The following is a 19,637-nucleotide window of genomic DNA, read 5'->3' as shown; positions in this document are numbered from 1 at the left end:
CTTTTTTTTTTTTTCCTTTTTGCCTTCTTAAACAGAAAATGGTGATTTGTTGAAGTGGAATATTTGCTGTTTAAGAAGTCTGATTTCTCTGCAATTTCATCTGGGAAAACACAAAGTACCTAAAATGTTGCCAGCAGGCCAATGGAGGTGAACCTTCACCTCAACTCTGTACCAGTACCGAGGCCACATCTGGAGTGGTGTGTCCAGTTCTGGGCTCCCCAGTACAGGAGACGTGGGTATACTGGAACAAGTCCACAAAGATGATTAAGGGAGGAGAGGCTGGCTGAGAGTACTGGGACTGTTCATCCAGTAGGAGAAAAACTCAGAGGAATCTAACCAAAGAGTAGAAATACCTGATAGGTTGGAGGAGAGAAGATGGAGCCAGACTCCATTACGGGCGTTCCATGAAAGGACAAGAGGCAATGGGCACAGACTGAAGTATATGAAATATTACTGAAACATAAGGCGCTTTTTGTTTTGTTTTGTTTTACTGTGAGGATGATCAAGCACTGGAACAAGTTGCCTAGAGGGGTTTTGAAGTGTCCATCCATAAAGATATTCAAAAAATGACTGGACATAGCCCCATGCAAGCTACTTTAACTGACCCTGCTTTGAGCAAGAGGATAGAACTAGATGATCTCCTGCAGATTCTTACAATCACAGAATCACAGAATCGTCTAGGTTGGAAGAGACCTCCAAGATCATCTAGTCCAACCTCTGCCCTAACACTAACAAGTCCTCCACTAAACCATATCACTAAGGGCTACATCTAAACGTCTTTTAAAGACCTCCAGGGATGGTGACTCAACCACCTCCCTGGGCAGCCCATTCCAATGCCTAACAACCCTTTCGGTAAAGAAGTTCTTCCTAATATCCAACCTAAACCTCCCCTGGCGCAACTTTAGCCCATTCCCCCTCGTCCTGTCACCAGGCACGTGGGAGAATAGACCAACCCCCACCTCTCTACAGCCTCCTTTAAGGTACCTATAGAGAGCGATAAGGTCTCCCCTGAGCCTCCTCTTCTCCAGGCTGAACAACCCCAGCTCCCTCAGCCGTTCCTCGTAAAACTCCAGCTGTACAACTCCAGCTGTTCCACAATTTTGCAACTCTGTGCCTTCATTCCAGAGTACCAGCAGCTTAACTCATGGTAGACTTGTTTGCAGAGTAGGAGAACCAAGTTCAAGACTGTTTTGAGTCACACAATACCATCCAGGGCTTCCCACATGGTGTGAGAGTGCTGTAACATGAGTTTAATATTTTCTTCTTCAATCCACTGCTTGTGCAACAATTCCAATAAAACTGGTGTGTTTCAAAGTAAATGTTTTGCTTCCATGATTTGGTATTTTACAATAAATATTAGTTTCATTTAAATGCAAGTGCAAATACACAAGGGAAAATAATAATAATAATAATAAAAAAACTCCTTAGACAAATGTTCACAGTTCTTAACTACACAAACAGTATGCAAACAGTATGACAGAAGGATTGAAATGTCAGGACAGAAATGTCCAAAGAGCTTCTAGAAGATACTCAGAGGCTAGAATTAGAAGGACACTACAGGAATCCATATAGAGCAGAGCATGACAAAGTACATTACAGAGAAAAAGCAGGCTTTTAGATCTTTTCAAAATCTTGGTCTTGAGTTCATTTGATATGTATATTTATTTATTTGTTTGTTTGTTTATTGGGGGAGGGGGCTGTGCTCCTTCTGTCCATGAATATTCCTACAGTCAGTTTCACTCCAGTTCATAAAGATGTAATGAAGAAACTTCATTAAAAACAAGAATAACAAACAGGTCCCAGCCCTGGAAACAGCCACAACAAAATGTTCTGTGGATCTATCTGAACTTCCCACTTGTATTACAAATCCTAACCATTGCTTTCTGAAGTTTAAAGTATAAGAAACACCATTTTGCTGCTAGACTGTGTCCTCTTTCCTCAAGAATACTTTTTCTTATGAGAGAAAAAGCACTGTTGAAACACTGTGTTATTTCTCGGTGTATGATGATGCTCTTAAGGTAAACTTAAACACGTTTGATGAACAGAAATTTGATCGATCCGTGACATTTCAACACATATAAATTGTGGCCACTTACCAAAGTCAGAACTTCATTTATACCACTAGAAACTCTCTTACTCTGCCTAATCTCCTTGCAATTTTGAAACTAAACCACTCAGCAGAATAGGCTCTGGAAAAGTGACTTGGCCTCTATCCACTGATAAGAGTAGCTACCTAACACTGTAGAGAAGGGAACTAACTGAAATATCTGCCACTGTACAAACAATGAATAAAAGTGAGATCATCCTAAAGAGTGCAAGAGAGATTGATTAAATCCTGAAAAAAGAAATCATTAAATGGTTGTATTCTTAGCTTATCTGTATCTATAAATTGCATAAGATGTAAAACATGTTAAAACATGTTAAAACAAATTAGAATTTTCATGTTTACAAAGCCTAGTAAACATTATTTAGTTGCTTTTATATTGACTTTCTTTTTCTTTGCAGATCTTACAGGTGAACAAGGTGATGTCCATCTTGTTTTATGTGATATTTCTTTCTTATCTTCGTGGCATCCAGTCTACCAACATGGATCAAAGGAGTTTGCCAGAAGATTCAATAAATTCTCTCATTATAAAACTCATTCAGGCAGACATTTTGAAAAACAAGCTTTCTAAGCAGATAGTAGATATAAAAGAAAACTATCAAAACACAGTGAAGAAAGTAGAGGCTCAGCAGGGCATGGATGGAGATGAAAATGTGAAATCTGACTTCCAGCCAGTTATCTCAATGGATACAGATCTCCTAAGGCAGCAGAGACGTTACAACTCTCCCCGAGTCCTCTTGAGTGACAACACACCGCTGGAACCACCACCGCTGTACCTCATGGAGGATTATATTGGAAATTCAGTGGTGGTGAACAGAACCTCTCGGAGGAAAAGGTATGCGGAGCACAAGAGCCATCGAGGGGAATATTCCGTTTGTGACAGTGAAAGCTTATGGGTCACGGACAAATCATCTGCTATTGACATTAGAGGACACCAGGTAACTGTGCTGGGAGAAATTAAAACAGGCAACTCTCCAGTTAAGCAATACTTTTATGAAACAAGGTGTAAAGAAGCCAAGCCTGTTAAAAATGGCTGCCGAGGCATTGATGACAAGCACTGGAACTCTCAATGCAAGACATCCCAAACATATGTTAGGGCACTGACTTCAGAAAACAATAAACTTGTAGGCTGGAGGTGGATAAGAATAGACACCTCCTGTGTGTGCGCCTTGTCAAGAAAAATAGGAAGAACATAAATCTGCATCTCTTTGATATATAAATTATTACTTTAAATTATATGATATGCATGTAGCATATAAATGTTTATATTGTTTTATATATTATAAGTTGACCTTATTTATTAAACTTCAGCAAATCTACAGTATATAAGCTTTCTCTCCCAATAAACAAGAGTAAAGGGTATGTGCCTCTGCTGTGGGCAACTCCAGATTTTTTTAGACTATGTTTGTGACACTGCTTGTTGGCAGCATACCGTAACCTGACTGTAAATTCTGTGTAAAATCAGTATTCTTCATTCAGTATTGTCAAGCCAGTGACTGTCATTTAGTAAACTTGTTAAAAATCAGATCAATGTCAAGAGTTGTGTACATATTTATATCCCTTGCTCTATACATTCACATTTAATTGGATGCAGTGTTGACTCCTCACTGCCAAAATGAAAAGGAACCAAAGTATGTGTTGTAGCCTGCAGCTGATGTCAATGTCAAAGGCATCAAGTAGCTGTAAAATACAATTTCTGTGTGTTATGCCAGTTTTGCCAATGAAATGACCATTTTCCCTCCGTTAGCATTTCAGAATAAATGCTAACAGTCCAGTAACTGTCGTTTACATTTTTGAAGCACATTTGTTTTGCAACTATTTCTAATGCTGCCAGTTAGAAACAACATTAAAAAAAATAAATCTAAAAAATATTTGTAACTAAGTTACTGAAGCCAAGAACCGATCTAAACTGATCATTAATGTAATACATAAAATATGATTTCTTCAGAATATAGTTTTTATTGTGATTGACTTCTTCCTCCTCATACTAATCTATTATTTTCAGCTTGAATTGTTACATCATTTCTCTCTGTTTTAATTTTTAAATTAGAAAAAAAGCTGGTGCTGTCTTAACATTAAAAGAGCCCTTGGCTAAAGAATTTTAGCAAAGATATGATATTATGGAATGGATATCAAAGCCACACACCCATACAAAGCTGTTTGTCTACTTGACAACTCATTGCCCACTTTTAATGGAGAGAAAAAATGTGTAGAACTGCTCAGCAAACCTGGTACCTTTCATAGGGACTTTTTTTTTGTGTGTGTGTTACCTTTCATAGGGACTTGTGCATGTGTGTGTGTGTGTGTGTGTGTGTGATTCAAATTCAGGTAGTCCATAGTTACAATGAAGTTCTTCAGTCCCACTGGTGTGAGCTGTTACTTAGAGCAGACAGATGTACTTGCATATACCTCAGACTATTTTTTTGCATTGTCATGTAGCTCCACTGGAGACACTAACAATTACACCGCCTAAAGAGATGGCCTATTATACATTATCTGTACTATGTCCTGGATGGTATCTTACTCCCATAAAGGTAAATTAGAGTCTTGTCATGGATATCAACAGAATTAAAATTGAACTACATATGTTATCTGTGCCTAGTTAGATCTTAATCCACAATCAGGGCTGAAAAATGCCAGCCCTTCAAAAAATCTCTGTAGTGGTCTTTAGTTCTTACATTACAGCTTTCATTGCTGTAACATGTTCAGCATCACAAATGAAAATAAGATCAGGGTACCCAAAAACATGGCACTAGAGTGCCTTTAATCATATCATTTTCACTACTGGAAAACCAACTTCAAATCTGCAGCAGCTCATCAAAGGCAACAAATTGTGTGGTCTTCCCTAATCCCTAACAGAGAGCCTTACACATTATAAAACCACTGGGAAAATGGACAGGTTACTCATGAAGCCAAGCATGGGAAAAGATGTGACTCTGAAAACCGGGTTGGAATGTGTAGGTACAATTTTGTAGCGGAGGCCATAAAAAAGTTTTTTGGAAAACCCTCTCAATTTTCAACATGTCAGGGTTTTTTTACCTCACATGAACTCATCTTTCTGGACTAAAATCTAGCTTTGGTTTTAGCAGTAATAGCTTCAGAGATTTGATACTAAGGCAATCATTAAAAGGCAGGAGGTGATGCAATATAACAAGCAGCTCACTATCTAATAAATCTGACTAGATTTTTTTCCTGAATTCTCTTTCCTTGGAAAACAAATAAACAAACAAAGATCCTCAACAGAACTTTTCTTATTTTTTTACCAGTAGACATGTTTAAGTTTCAATACGAAAAAAAAAAAAAAAAAGAAAGAAAAGAAAAACCTTACCCATTCATTTTGCTGCTTGTGGGGAAAAACATATTTTTAAGAGGCCTGTTCCACTGATTTTTTTTCCAAGTTATAAACCTAATTTTACAACCTGAATTCCCAAGTAAATATTATTTTCAGGTGTTGCAAGTAATTGAGAGCAGATATTGTCATGGATCATTAGCTTTAGATTCTTCCGTGTGGCAAGTAGGTCTGTGTCCATATGAGAAGAGGAGGTAAGAACACTAAGTGATCTTGGTTAGACAGTGTTGCTTCCAGACCATGAATCCATTAATTAGTGACTTCACTGACTTCATTGTTCCTACTTGGTTGCTGATGCACTTGCTTACATCACTGTAAATACAGAGAAAGTATATTGAATACAGGTGAGAAAATGTATTATTATAGCAAAATAAGTAACATCAGAATCAATCTTAATGTTGTTCTTTCTGCTCACTGAAAATCAAGGGATGTTCATTCTGTTAGGTTCAAAGAAAACAATTTATTGATCCAGTAGCAGGAACTGGTCTTCGATTCTTAACTTTACCAATGCATCAAGTGTTTTACAAGTGGCCAACAAAAACTTTTCAGATTAAATTTATCACCGATCATCTGAAACATATTAAATGAGAAAGAAACATGGTGCATAAGGTTATTAGATCGGCTGCCTCTTTCCCACCTCAGTATAAAAATGAATGGAAGTATTACCCTTTGGATCTGATCCAACTTCCACTAAAGTCAATGAAAAAAATCTCACTGACTACAGGGGAAGCAGTATCAGGCCATGAGTGAAGAAAAACCTGCAGATCTCAACCAGAGAGCAGAGCAATCACACACATCAGTTAAATGTTCTTGTAAATCCTGTGTACGCATAAGATGCTGTATAATTTTGTAACAAGTTTGTAAACAAAGCTTGTAATAAATTTGTTAAGGCCTAATTCTGTTTTCACTGTAGCTGAGGATGGTTTTATTGTCATCTTTGGTGAAAGCACAATGAATGAAGTTCCCAATCCAAAGTTTTTGTATGTGTATGAAAGTAGTTAAGCAAAATATTCAGCTCACAATACTAGTTTAATTTGAGTATTTTAAAATTCACTCCTATTAGGCAGCTCAGATGATCTGTCAATATTGTTTTGCCAATAGATTATTATAAACACACATTTTATTTAGCTTTTTTCCCAAATGACTGAATGCTATTCTGAAATTGCCTGTCTGTGTCAAACTGCATTTTCTGCCTTTTTTTTTTATTTTTTTTTTTCCCTATTTTTTTACAGTCCATTTAGTTACAGTAAAAAATGTTCCACTGAGGTTTTGGGAGACCATCTGCATTTATTTTATCACCTTTGAACATGTGTTCAGGAATGAAGTCTGTGTAGTGAGTTTACTACTACCAAGAGATTTATGCTGCTGCATCAGGAAGAAACTTTGACTGGACTATACAGAGAATGTACTTGAAACCACTCTGCTCATACTCTGTTATTTCAATACTGTAGCAACCAGACTCTTTTTCTCAGCTACACATTGTGTATCAGCAGACAATACCAAACAGGAAACAAGTCTGATTGGGAGTTCCAAAATTTAAAAATCATTGATAATGACCTGATATTTCTGATCTTTCAGCAGACTTATTTGCATACTGAAGTAAAGTGCATAGCCATTCATTTCATTTAATAGAAACACAGAGACAAAATCAATGGGATTCTGTGTTCTCCATGACTGGTATGCTTATGTAATACATCTTGTGTGTGGTGGTGGGGCCAAGGGAGAGAAAGATAAAGTGGGGGAGGTGTAGGAAGAGGAGAAGGTGAAGGAGAAGGAGGGAAAGGAGGAAGAGGATAATAAGCTCCACAGCCTGTGAGAAGTAAAGGGCTGTGCTCAGGGTTGGAGCATTTTTAATGTGTGGAGGGCTTATTTTCCAAAATGCTTAGCCTGTATTTTGTTACAGCAGATGGCAGAATGACGAAGCAAGCACAGATGTGGTGTAAAAAAAAGTCAAGCAATATAAGGATAATGAAACATTTTCTTGGGAAAGTCCACCAATTGCTGCCACTGTAGGTCTGTGTGGTTTTGTGCAGGTTATTACAGAGTTCAGCAATGACATTTCCCATCAAATTACATAACAAAACTCTGTGTCAGAAAAAAAAATATATACTACTACTTTTTTTTTTTTTTTCCCTAAAATGTCTTAAGTTCATGAGCTGGATAATTTTATTAAATATATATATAGGTAATCACAAGCTGCCTTGGTACCTCTGATGAACAGCAAATGATAATGTTTTCCATGAAGGGCCCAAATATACATTTCTCCTTTGTTTTATTGGTGTTCTTTGAAGCCAGCAGAACCTGAAAGTTGTGTTTACACTATGGAATTAGACTTTTGATATCTTGACCTTATATTTTCAGTCATTTTAATCACAGGGTCCCATTTTGCAGACGTTAGCCATGTGATTAGGTGAGATCATGATCATCCTGCTCTAAATCATGCTTGAAAAGCTGCTGTGTGCACAGTGGCCCCATATGGAGCAAAAAGAGAGAGACTGACACAGCCCTATACCATCTATATCCAACTTCTCAAATCTCCTGCTCTGCTTTCAGTCTTGAGCTGCAAGTTTCTTAATGAAGGGCTGGATAATCAAGGATTGCTTCCTGTGTGTCCAAGGGTTGAGATGGCAGGCAAACCTTTGACAGAAGCACAATGGGTACGCCTCAGTTCATGTTTCTTGCTTGCCTAGAAGTAGGCCTTATATGAATTTAGGTAGATCTTCTGTAAAAAGGCTCTGTGATTGCAGCATGTCATTTATCTCCTCTCTAAAACAGAGGATGTTTCTACTATTTGCCTTTGCCACAGAGAGGAGAGGGAACTGTTGGTCATTTGTAAATCATATTGAGACCATTTGACAGAATATGCTAATGTGCTCAGGGTGGCTTCTAAGGAAGAAGGTGTGATGTTTCTTCTCCCTAAGCAAATATATTTCCATTCAAAGTGGGAGAAAAGCAATAACTGCTGAAAAGGGAGGGAATTGGAGCTGTGGGGTGGCAGAAGTCTTACAGAGATTTAGGAAAGTGCAGTTGAGGAAACTGTTCAGCTACAACCTCAGGTAAAAAACTCATTCGTGATGTTATAAGGTTAAAAGAAATACCACAAGAGCATTTGAAATACAAACTCAAAAGGAAAATGAACCTCTATTAATTGAGGTCAATCTTTCTGCATTAATTAGGAATTAACTCTGCTTGCTGAACATAGATGATGAAGTCTTGCTCTCGGTTAGCCTTATGCAGCCCCTGTTTTCAGCACTTTGAATGCATAAGGGGTACCCTATGGTGAAAGTATTATCCACCATGCAAAACAAGCCAAGGTGTCATAAAAGTTGTTAATTATTCCATTTAATTCCACAGATCTAAGTTTTAAAATATATTTTAACTGCCTGATATGCCCACTGCACGTATATGTAGCAGCAATTTACAAAAGAAAAAGAAACTAAATAGAAGTATGTAGTAAAATACTGTCTAGCATTGTAAAGAGCTCCTGTTGATTCCTTTTTATGTTCTCAGTGTCTGAGAAAGGAATTTTAATACAAATATTGGCTGTGTTTTACACATATTATTTTGTGTAATAAGCAGCTCAACTAACTGCTTATAGATGTTTGCAATGTGTAATCTTTGTGGCTTATGGAGCAGAGATATAGCTTTAAACTTGTTGGACAAAGTAGAATTTACAAAGTCCCATATTTGCATAGTAGGTAGTTAAACTGAATGTGAGATTGACAGAATATGCTTCTCTGACTCAGATATTAAATATGTTTTAAAATATTGAACGACAGCTTTCTCAAGTTATTACAAATACCTTCAGTCATACTCATATTTGACACAGCCCACTGCTCATATGAAGCGTACTTTTTATCTTAATTATTGCATACATCCAGGTAAATGTGATTCCCATTAAGTTCAGAAGATAGAATTTTGCTCATTTCTATGTTGCTGAGAGAGCATACTCAATAACCCCAATATATGAGCCAAATCACAGGTCAGAGCATGATTATTGAATTCATGCCCTGAGGAAAAACTTCTAGGAAGGAAATTTTTTCCGCTCTGCAAAAAATAATAACTGTGCTACCACAGTTGCAGTATCTATGCTGAGATATCACAAAGGCCTATGTTTGAAGTCTCAAGAAGGTAGAAACTGGCAGACTAAAAGCTGAAGGGCAGAAGAAATAGGTGGGTGGGTTAATAATTATCACACTGGTTCCTTTAAAATTAGACCCCTCAGACATGTAAAATAGACTGAATAGCCCTCCTGATCCTCCTGATCTCAGGATCTGACTCAGAGGCACATATTCCCTAGGTCAATAATCTTGACAGTCTTGGATTCTTGCGACTTGGCGTCAGGATATGGTAGTTGTCCTAGGCGGGGGTAAGGGTGAAGAAAACCCTTCTCCCACCATAATCAGATAACAGCAAATATGCAAAAGAGAGCTCTCATGGGAACAGCTTTGTCTCAAACTCCCATGTTTTCTATGGTAGGTTTTTTTGTTTGTTTGTTTGTTTTTCCAAAGAAATGGAAGATATGGGTTCCTGAGAAAGGCTTGCTACATGCAGTTTTCTCAGAGGGATATGAGGACACTGGAAAGCAAAAGTTAGACAGAAGCGGGAAAATTCTCATTCAGTAGCTTTATTCAATGATCTATTTTCCTTTCAGGTTTCTTCTTACCCTGTTGGTGGTCCACTACAAAAATGTGTTGTGAAATTTTCTGATGTGTATCCTGCTGTGGGGAACCTTGATATGTGAGTGGGAAAGAGCTGTAGTACCATAACTGGATTGAGGAGAGTTGCTCAGCAATATCTGTGGCTCCTTCGTCTCTTTTTCTAAATGCCATGGAGACTGGTGTGGGTCAGTGGCACAGAAACAGAGAGCAATTATGATATGGATGCATAACATCCTTTCTGTTCACAGCTAAGCAAAGAGAGCATGAGGTCAATGCTATCATTTCACAGGTTTCACCAGGGACAGGTCCTTTGTCTCTCACAGTAGAATATTGGTGAAGGATTCTCACTGCCATTTTGCTTTAAGAAATAGTAAGCTTTAAGAAATACACAGGCATTCCTGCAATAATTTGGATCTGGGTCACAAAAAGTGAAAGACTAAAGAGGAAGTGGGTGTGTTTTTTGGTTTTGTTTTTGCTTTTAAACAATATTTACTCCTTAGCAGTTTCTGCTGAATCCATAATGTGCAGAAAAAGCCAGTCTGAATACTGGAAAATGCATAAGTCATCCATATAATTTTAGGGGGAACCACCCCCCACACAACTAATAAATACTTAACTCTATTCTGACCTCATGCAGGTTTAATGCTTGACTTCAGTAGGATTAGTCCCAGTTCTTACTGACACAATAAAACCTGAAATCATGTCTGTCACATTTTAAAGCAGGTGGAAAGCTCTGAACCTGATCAGAATTTCATTTTCTGTATACCATGTAGCTGCTCCCTGTGTAGCTACACGAAAAATATCCTTCAAATTATTTAATGTAATAGATTACAGGGGCCTACACTATGCTGCAGAAGCTTTAAACTATGTGTGTTCCGCATGGAGTGATGTCATTGTCAGAATTCCTGTTGATTCAATGCAGCTCACCAGGTAAACTCAGGTGCTTTCTATGGCACCAGCTAAATAGTCTCCACTGCGAACCGCCATACACAGAAGTTAAGGACTTGTCTCATTCAAAATTAACTTTATTTCTTGCTTCAGATGTAAATTCACTGGTCCTTGTTTTGTTTGAAGAAATGATGACTAAGAAAAAAAACTATATTTGCAGTTACTGGCACTCAAAATTAAATTTTGAAATCTATAACTATTGCCAACACAAGAAACACTGGAAAATTAAGACTACAGTATGCACCCTACAAACTCTGTGAAGATGCTCTTATTCAGAAACAAAACTGCTTTAGACAATAGAAGTCCAGTCTCAGCTAAGACAAAGAACCCATTCCTGTCAAACAGAGGTACTCACCTAAGCTTCTGTTTTTCACTGAAGCTTCACAAAAACTTTCCCAAGCATTTTTCAGTAACCAAATATTAAGTATAATTAACATGCATTTTAGGACATTACAAACACTCCAGACTTCCAATCTGAAATAAACTGAAATGATTCATTCTGTGTAAGCATCCTAGAATTAGTACTCTTATCAGCCTTCAGTAATTACCTGATTTAGAAACTAGGGCATCCAGCTTGACTCCATAGGCTTGGAAAACTTATCTGAGAATTTTTTCTTTGACTGTTCTTCCATAAATTCTTCACAAATGAAAAAGCTTTTACAAACCCTAAACATAATCCGAAGTATCTGCTTCTGTCAGCTCCAAGGTCATGACTTTCTGAAGTGTTTATTAAATATTCCATTGCCCCTAACAATGACCTACTCTGTACAGACAACAGTGCAGACTCCAGAAGTGAAGAACTACAACTCATGAATACAACAAATAGCACAGAAGCTGATACCAAGAAACTTGCTGGAAAACCAAAACTAAAGTATGATAATATCAATAATAAGAGAGAGAAGCAGGAAATAAAATAATAATAAAAAATAATAATAAGAAAGGAATCCAAAAGTTTGTAACTTTCAACAACAACAATAAAACAGATAGCCTTTGATAAAGCAAGGTTCTTTTTTTTTTTTCTTTTTTTTTTTTCCTCATACGGTGTATCCCTCCCTTATTATTGCCTCGTAAAACCCATTCTTTCCATGAAAGTAAAACATAATATCTTGAGCTGAAATTCTGCTGTCAGGGAGATTTTCATGCTTAAGACATGTAGTGGGTCTCTGCTTATAATCAGGGTAACCACTCCTAACAAATTCTTTGCTTAAACCTGTAATCCCACTCTGTCCATCTGGCTCTGGGAGTGGCTTATAGACTCATTCTTCAAAAAAATTGTACAGTTAGGATTTACTGAAGAGCTAGTTCCATCACTTGGCTGCATTTAAGTGGATTTAGTTCACTCAGCCTTCTTACCTTGGTCCAAGATAGAACTTAAGCATATGTTCAATTTTAAAGAGAAGAATAGCTATCTTGAAGTTGGTAAGATTAACTCCATGATTAAAGGTAAACACACACTTAGATGTTTCTATGAACCAGGGCAATGATAAGGTTCCTTAGTGATTTTATTACTGGAAATAATAGTGATCCACCCACCCTTCCCTTGCAACCTCCCCCCCCCCCCCCCAAAAAAAAAAAAACCACAAAACAAAACAAAACAAACAAGCAAACAAAAAAACAAACACCAAGAATATGAACAAACCCATAGCTCCCATTCCATAAAAATTGGTTAAAAATCCTGGGCGGGGGTGGGGGGTGGGTGGGTGGGGGATAAGAGCAAATAGACTGTAAACATTTAAGACCTAGTCCAAGATTCATGGAAGCTTGTAAAAAGCTCCATAAAAATCCAGTAGATTTACAAGATAAAAAATAACAACCAACCAACCCAACAAACAAACAAACAAAACACACCAAATATATATATTTTCTTAATCAAAGGATAAAATTAGCAGATAAAGTAGTATCTAGAGTGCAGTAAAACATTTGGCAGTACTTCACAAATTCTTACTTGAAAAAGACATGCAACTAGACTTGGATATGAAAACAGTCACCTGGACAGGGAGCTGGTGAAAGGAATATGAATAACATGCAAAGATAACTGGAAATGTGCTTGAACCAAAGGGAAGAAGCTGTTCCATGGGTAACTGCAGAAGCAGCTATAGATCTGAGGCAATTATCAAGACCACCTCAGTGACTTAGATGCTTACATCCCACGTTTGAAGGCAAATCGGCCACTTCCCATCAAACGAGGTGTTTGGCAGCAGCACTCTCTAAAAGGTGCGAGGAAAGATAAGAGAAAGTGCTGAGGGTAATTGTTTGAGACCACTTCTTCTTTGCTTAGTGACTCTTATTCATTAAGCTGCTTAGAAAGTTGCTACAACCTCGAATGACATGCCCAGTGAAAGCTACCTGCAATTTCTCGGGATTTACCCTTCCAACCATTCATATCCCCTATCCAAGACTTAAGCAAGTTGCTACAATGAGGTCCTAAGCCCTTCCACCTCCTTGGTAGATGAATCCAGCACTTTATGGAAGATTTAAGGCAGACTTTTGGAAAGCTGAGAGATTCCTCCAGCATAAGACCATAAAAGGGTCCATTACATAAAAGTCACACCTTTGTCCCCTCATACTATTTTGCTGAATGCCAACTGCATACAAAAGGGAAGGACCTAAGCATCATCCATTAACAAAGTGTGTGATTCAGATGTAAAATTTCACATGGTAATAATGAATGTACTAAGGCTTTTTTCTTTTCTGCATCTTCCTGTGTGGTTCTTGCCTGCACTTTTGACTTTAGATACTGTTTAATGTCATCTCCACTGTCAGAATAAATGATCATCCATCACTGTGGAGATCCAGAGGTGGTAAAAGAAAAGGACTATTAGCTGTCACTGAAGCTGACATATTGCTGTTCAGATAGCACTAAGACTTGCTTTCACGTATCTCTCCCATCCACAGCTAATTTCTGGTTATGGATGGAAGTATCTCTGGCTACCTTGGAGGTATGTTCTGGCTACCTTGGAGGGGCTGGGCAATGGTCACAACTAATACAGGGAAGTTTATCCAATGTAGTTAAAGAACAAGTTATCAGCTTGGACACAAAAGTCTACTGATATTTCTAAAAAAGCCAAACAATTCTAAATGAGAGTTGAACTACAGGGTGCTGCTTAGGGTAAACCAGATTGTTGTTACTATCCTTCCTAATTAGTTAACTCTGTCAACACTGACCAAAAATGAAAGAGGTCATGAAACAGCACATGGAGGAAATGGAAACCTCAGGAAAACAGCTTCAAAGAGTGAAAAAAAACAGAGGGTAAGAGAAAGGGAGGAAGAATCAATTTCTTCAGACACTTGGCAGTGGCGACAAAATGCCTGCTCTCAAATAAAAATGGACAGTTTAGAACAGAGCTGACAAATTTGGTACAATAATATTGAGGTCATTATTCAAACGACTCTTGATCACTGACAGTCATGGGTCATCAACCACCTCCCTAGGACGTCTGTTCCACGGTTTGACCACCCTCAGAGCAAATAAATTTTTCATTATATCTAGTCTGAACCTCCCCTGGTGCAGCTTTGTGCCATTTCTGCTTGTCCTGTCACTGGTTAACAGAGAGAAGATGCCAGCACCTCCCTTTCCACTTCCTCTCAGGAAGTTGTGGAGAGCAATGAGTTTGCATCTCAGCCTGCTTTTCTCCATACTAGACAACCCATGTGTCCTCAGTCTCACCTTATAGGGCATGCCTTCTAGACTGTTTACCAGGTTTGTTGCCTTCCTCTGGATGCTTTCAAGGACCTTAATTTCCTTTTTATATTGTGGAGCCCAGAACTGCATGCAGTATTTGAGGTGAGGCCACATTGACACTAAATACAGTGGGAGAATCACCTCTTTTGACCAGCTGGCTATGCTGTGTTTAATGCACCCCAAAATGCAGTTTGCCCTCTTGGCTGCCAGGGCACACTGCTGGCTTGTGCTGAGCCTGCTGACAGCCAGCACCCTCAGATCCCTTTCTGCCGAGCTGCTCTCCAACCACTCGTCTCCCAGTCAGTGCCTGTGTCCAACATTACTCTGTGCCAGGTGCAGAAGAACATTTACTCATGTTGAACATCATGTCTTTGATGATTGCCCAATGCTCCAATGTACCTAGATCCCTCTGGAAGACCTCTTGTCCCTCCAGAAAGTCAACAGCACTTCTCAGTTCAGTATCATCAACAAAGACAATCAACCATTTCTGTTCTGGGCAGGGGACAAGATAAACTAGCAAGAAGATTGACTAAATTAAAGGAATAGTTGAGGCCAAAAAGCTGAAGACCACCCACACAGATGAAATGGGAAAGCACTAATGGGAAAGACATTTTGGAAGTTAAAAATATAATCTAGGAACACAGAGCTGTAAAATAACAGCTGTACAGCAAGGCAGAACAAAGTTTTGTTCAGTGGTGAATGAAAGGTGGCTAAATGGAGAGACACCGTCTGCTTTATCAGAAATAGGCTCTGCCAGGCCATAAGCCAGGACTGCTTCATGTGGAGAAAGGACAGATCGCATTCCACCGAGATGGCAACACAGCTCTGTTCCACAGGCGAGCATAGCAATCTTCAAAGTAACAGTGAAATACTAGATGTTTTAAAAGGATTTCCCACTATATTGATGTTGTTCCCATAACACAAGCCAAGGAGTAGGAAGGCAGCACATCAAAATACATTTGCATGGGCTTGGAAACAGACGTCTTCTGTACTAGATAAAGCTTTCTGCTGCCTGTAAAGGCAACGTTTGGACTGCAAGTCCATGGAAAATAAACTTCCTACAGCACCTGGACCAAAGACAGGATGCTGGGAAGCAGTCATTGCCAACAGTGAATAGAAAACAAAACCCACAGACATTTCAATCCTGTAGGAATGAACATACTGGTTCTGTTCCAGGGTTCAGCCAGATCACTTCAATTTCTTCCATTTCTATGAGCACATTTGTCCCTACAGTTTAGGATTACTATGACTGTAGTGGTACACCAAGTGTAGAGCATAGACATGAAATATACTATGATTCAGATTAATTAAATAGTATTTGTGTGCACTTTTGTTCAGAAGTACACCTGATGCAATGCAGGAAAGGTGTTGCTATGGCTGTTGCAAGGAGTTAGTTATTCATCTGTTAGTGGCCCTTCAATTTGGGAGTGAGAGCAGTTGACATGCAAAGCACCGCAGAAGAACCACAGGTCACAAGATGCAGTAGCTCCACAAGCTTGCTCCACAAGCTCGGGAGCTGACAACACTCTATGCACTTCCCAGCCCTTCCTTCTCAACCATCACATTTTGTAACAGCAGGGACCATAGTCTTTGCTACTGTCTGCCTTTCTGCACTCTTCTTTCTGACAGCTCAGTGTTCCTCACTACCACAGCTCCAACCACTCCTAGATTTTTCTTTCAAGCTGCAGTACATGACAAATGCAAAGAATTGACAAATTTCAGTTTTTCATTTTACAATCTGAGAAGCTCTTCAAAACCCCGTGCATAGCTTGGAAGAATCCTGAAGCAGAATAAGACCATCATCTTGCAGTGAAGTGGCTGACTGCTCTATGATGCACTAACTACTACTCACATGCTCCTCAGGGACAAGGTGTTGGCATGCTGGAAGAGAAGGGTATCTGGCTGAGCTTACTGATGAGTTTCCTACCGTCTAACAGCATTCATACAAGAAGATTGTGTAGATCCCTTCCTGCTATGTTAAACATTAATTTGTACACAAACCTGTTAGTTCTTTCTATTAAAACTCCTGATTTATGATGGAAGTCAGGCTTCCTAATCTACAAATGTTATGCTTTATTTATCCAGCATTATTATTCCAATATGCTTATTATTCTTGTGTTATTCCATATTACTATTCAGAAACTATTTCAACCATTCAGTGGAATCCAGATTGTTTTCTCACACAATATATTTATCAAAGGTGGAAGCATTCACTGCTTATGTAGTGAATCAGTGCATGATACAGATCTGTGAATGGCATCCATTGACATCTGCTTGAGATGCAGCATATCTTTTAGCTACCTTGCCTCTTGTCACCTTTAGCTGTTACCTCTGCTTTTTATTTTTAAATCCAAGAATACTGCAAAGCAGTTAGAAGTGAGTGGAATTTACTTATGCTATAAATAGGGAACCTGTCTCGCACCTGTTTTATGTAGTTACCAATGACAGCAAAGCACTGAGCCTTTGAGAGAAAAACAGAAATATTACTTAAAATTGAAAGGGAAAGAGCATACAGGAGATAGTTTAATCAATGTAATCTGGCAATGTGCTGCAAACTGGAACAGATCCTGCTCCTCACTACTGGCTAAAGAATAGAGACAAATTTTAAAGGCTATGGACATCCTTTTAATACTAGTAAATGATGTGTTACAGCATTTTCACCGTGATCGGACACAAAAGAAATGTCAGACTTACCGCTGGATGAACCTTTTTCAATCACGTGTGAGACGCAGGAGTAAGAAAGAGAGAGCTGTGGAAAGGCATAACAGGAACTAACCAGTTAGGAGACAGAACAGGCACCAAGCAGCCAGCAGTTGCAAAATGGCTACGGTAAGACTGGAGCAGTTTGGCTCTGTAAAACTTAAAGGGACAGATTTATGCAAGCACACTGAGGGGGAAAGCCTGTGTAAGAGCATAATTCTCCACTGGGAGAAGGCAGACCCCAGTCCCAGAAATTTTTAAGCATGTTCTTGACTCTAAGCATATGAATGCTCCTATAGACTACAGTCTGTGTATTCCTGTACAAACAATTAAGCATGTATATAAAAGTCTGCAGGTTTGTATTTACTGAAATAGAAAAAGTTACCGTGGAAGACAGATGCTCCGACATAGTGCTTGTTACAACTTTATTGCAACAGGAGTGTGGTATGGTCGTAGTTACTACCCCCTCTGGTGAGATAATCTAAGCACGGTATAGTGTTAGAAGACATATTAACAGTCTAGGAAAAAAAAAAAAAAGTAATTGAAATGTTTCCCCCACCCCTCCCCAATCTCAATTCGTTGCAATAAACATTGCTCATTTAGGCATTCTAATATTTCTAATTTATTCAGCATAATATCCATAATAGGCCCCTAATCACATTGAAGTAATCCAAGAGCACTTTGGACTGATCAAAGTAAGTGAAAGTAACCTCATTTACTGAATTATACCTCCCATCTGTTTGTCCCCTATTAATGAATCACAGACATCATGCACTCAAAGGGTGTCAATATTTTTGAAGGGAGACCGGAAACACCTCAATGATAGGGGACACATCTTAGTAGGCTTGCCATTGGCAGTGATCTTATGAATACACATTCTCTGCTTCAACTTTCTGCTCTTTATGAAAGGAATTATAAAGTTTTCCTCAACTGCAGCATTCAGTGACTTTCATGGATAAAGTACATTTCTCTTAAAATGACTTAGACAGGAAGAAGACTTTAAAATCAGAAGTCACCAAAGATGAAGTTTAATTTGAGTGAGAAAGATATCTTCCCCAGCCCCATCCCTCCCTCCTCCCCCCGCTCCCCCCCCCCCCAGCCCCGCCATTTGTATATGCACCAGGAAGTATCACAGCATGGGTGCATAGGAAAACTGGAACCTGTATAGCATGTCCAGCCCTTTGTGCACTGCGAAGACTAAACAATGTACCTGAGGTTTCCTTTTGGAAATACCAGGAGGTGTCATGACTGGGAATCAGTAGGGTATTTCTGCAGTTATGCTTTATGAATAGTCAACAAGTTTGAACTCAGATTTGCTCTGAAGTGACTGTTCTGTACAACTATATGGATGCAGCCATTGGGTTCCTGATGGGATTTATTTGCCTCTATTAAATAATATATGTAATTAAACACTGGCAGAATTGAAGCCCTGGATTTTTGCATATTTTCCCCTATGATTAAAATCTAATTTTTGCAGTTTCCCCAATGCCATCCTTTCCTTCTATCACTGAATTTACTCTATACTCTGCTCAGGTTCACACAAATAGGAAATCAACATTAGGTTCTATTGGAGATATTTTATTTTGTAAAAAACCTTTAAATATATATCATCAAACAAAACCCTGTATATGCAATAACTCTGACTTGCACAGAACCCACGAACCATTCATTTGTGATTGCCTCCAGACATAAGAGGCTATGACCTTTTCAAACATCTTAGCACCAGTGGAATTCTTTTGCAAGTTTCATTTGTTACAGTATGTTTCAGGAAATACATTGATTTTTATTTTTTTTTCCCCACTAATTGAAATGTCTTGAAGTGTTGTGAGTAGTTTTGCTCTTAATTTGTATTCTTTCAGTCATCTCAATGAGGTTGATACGAGACTCCAGTTCCCTATGCTCGGTCCCAGAAGTTTATACTTCACATTTTGTGTAGCTGTGTGGCTTGTAGCCTTTCTACAGTGTGCCATTAGCATGATTGATTACATGTTGTTAACATGTCATGAAGCGTTGCCAGATGTTGGAGAATTGTTACTTGACCTGGTGCTCACGAACACGGAAGAGCTCATTAAAGAGGTCAAGATTGGAGGCAGTCTGGGCTGCAGTGACAAAGTCCTGGTTAAGTTTGCGATCTCAAGGAATACAGGACTGGCAAAGAGCAAAGTCAGGACCCTGAACTTATGAAGAATGAGC

At 38.7% G+C, this 19,637-nt stretch overlaps 2 protein-coding genes across 8 annotated transcripts in view; one reads left to right on the top strand and one right to left on the bottom strand.

The window, feature by feature from the left end:
* NTF3 (neurotrophin 3) overlaps positions 1-4,054 on the top strand; it is a 61,112-nt gene extending 57,058 nt beyond the window's left edge. The window contains exon 2 of the mRNA XM_083836549.1: positions 2,506-4,054. Within this exon, the coding sequence (XP_083692675.1) occupies positions 2,506-3,300 (795 nt within the window). The 3' untranslated portion in view covers positions 3,301-4,054. The remainder of the gene's footprint in view (positions 1-2,505) is intronic.
* The window catches only part of LOC310899749 (uncharacterized protein), a 201,242-nt gene extending 182,723 nt beyond the window's left edge, over positions 1-18,519 (bottom strand). For all 7 annotated transcript variants that reach the window (XR_014584617.1, XR_014584618.1, XR_014584619.1 and 4 more), the window contains exon 1: positions 17,439-18,519. The gene's annotated coding sequence lies outside the window, so the exon portion shown is untranslated. The remainder of the gene's footprint in view (positions 1-17,438) is intronic.
* Positions 18,520-19,637: the final 1,118 nt, after the last annotated feature.

This window comes from Anser anser, assembly GCF_964211835.1.
Source record: "Anser anser genome assembly, chromosome: 1".
Lineage (NCBI taxonomy): Eukaryota > Metazoa > Chordata > Aves > Anseriformes > Anatidae > Anser > Anser anser.
Note: the sequence above shows the minus strand (reverse complement) of the source record. Positions and strands in the feature narration are given on the sequence as shown.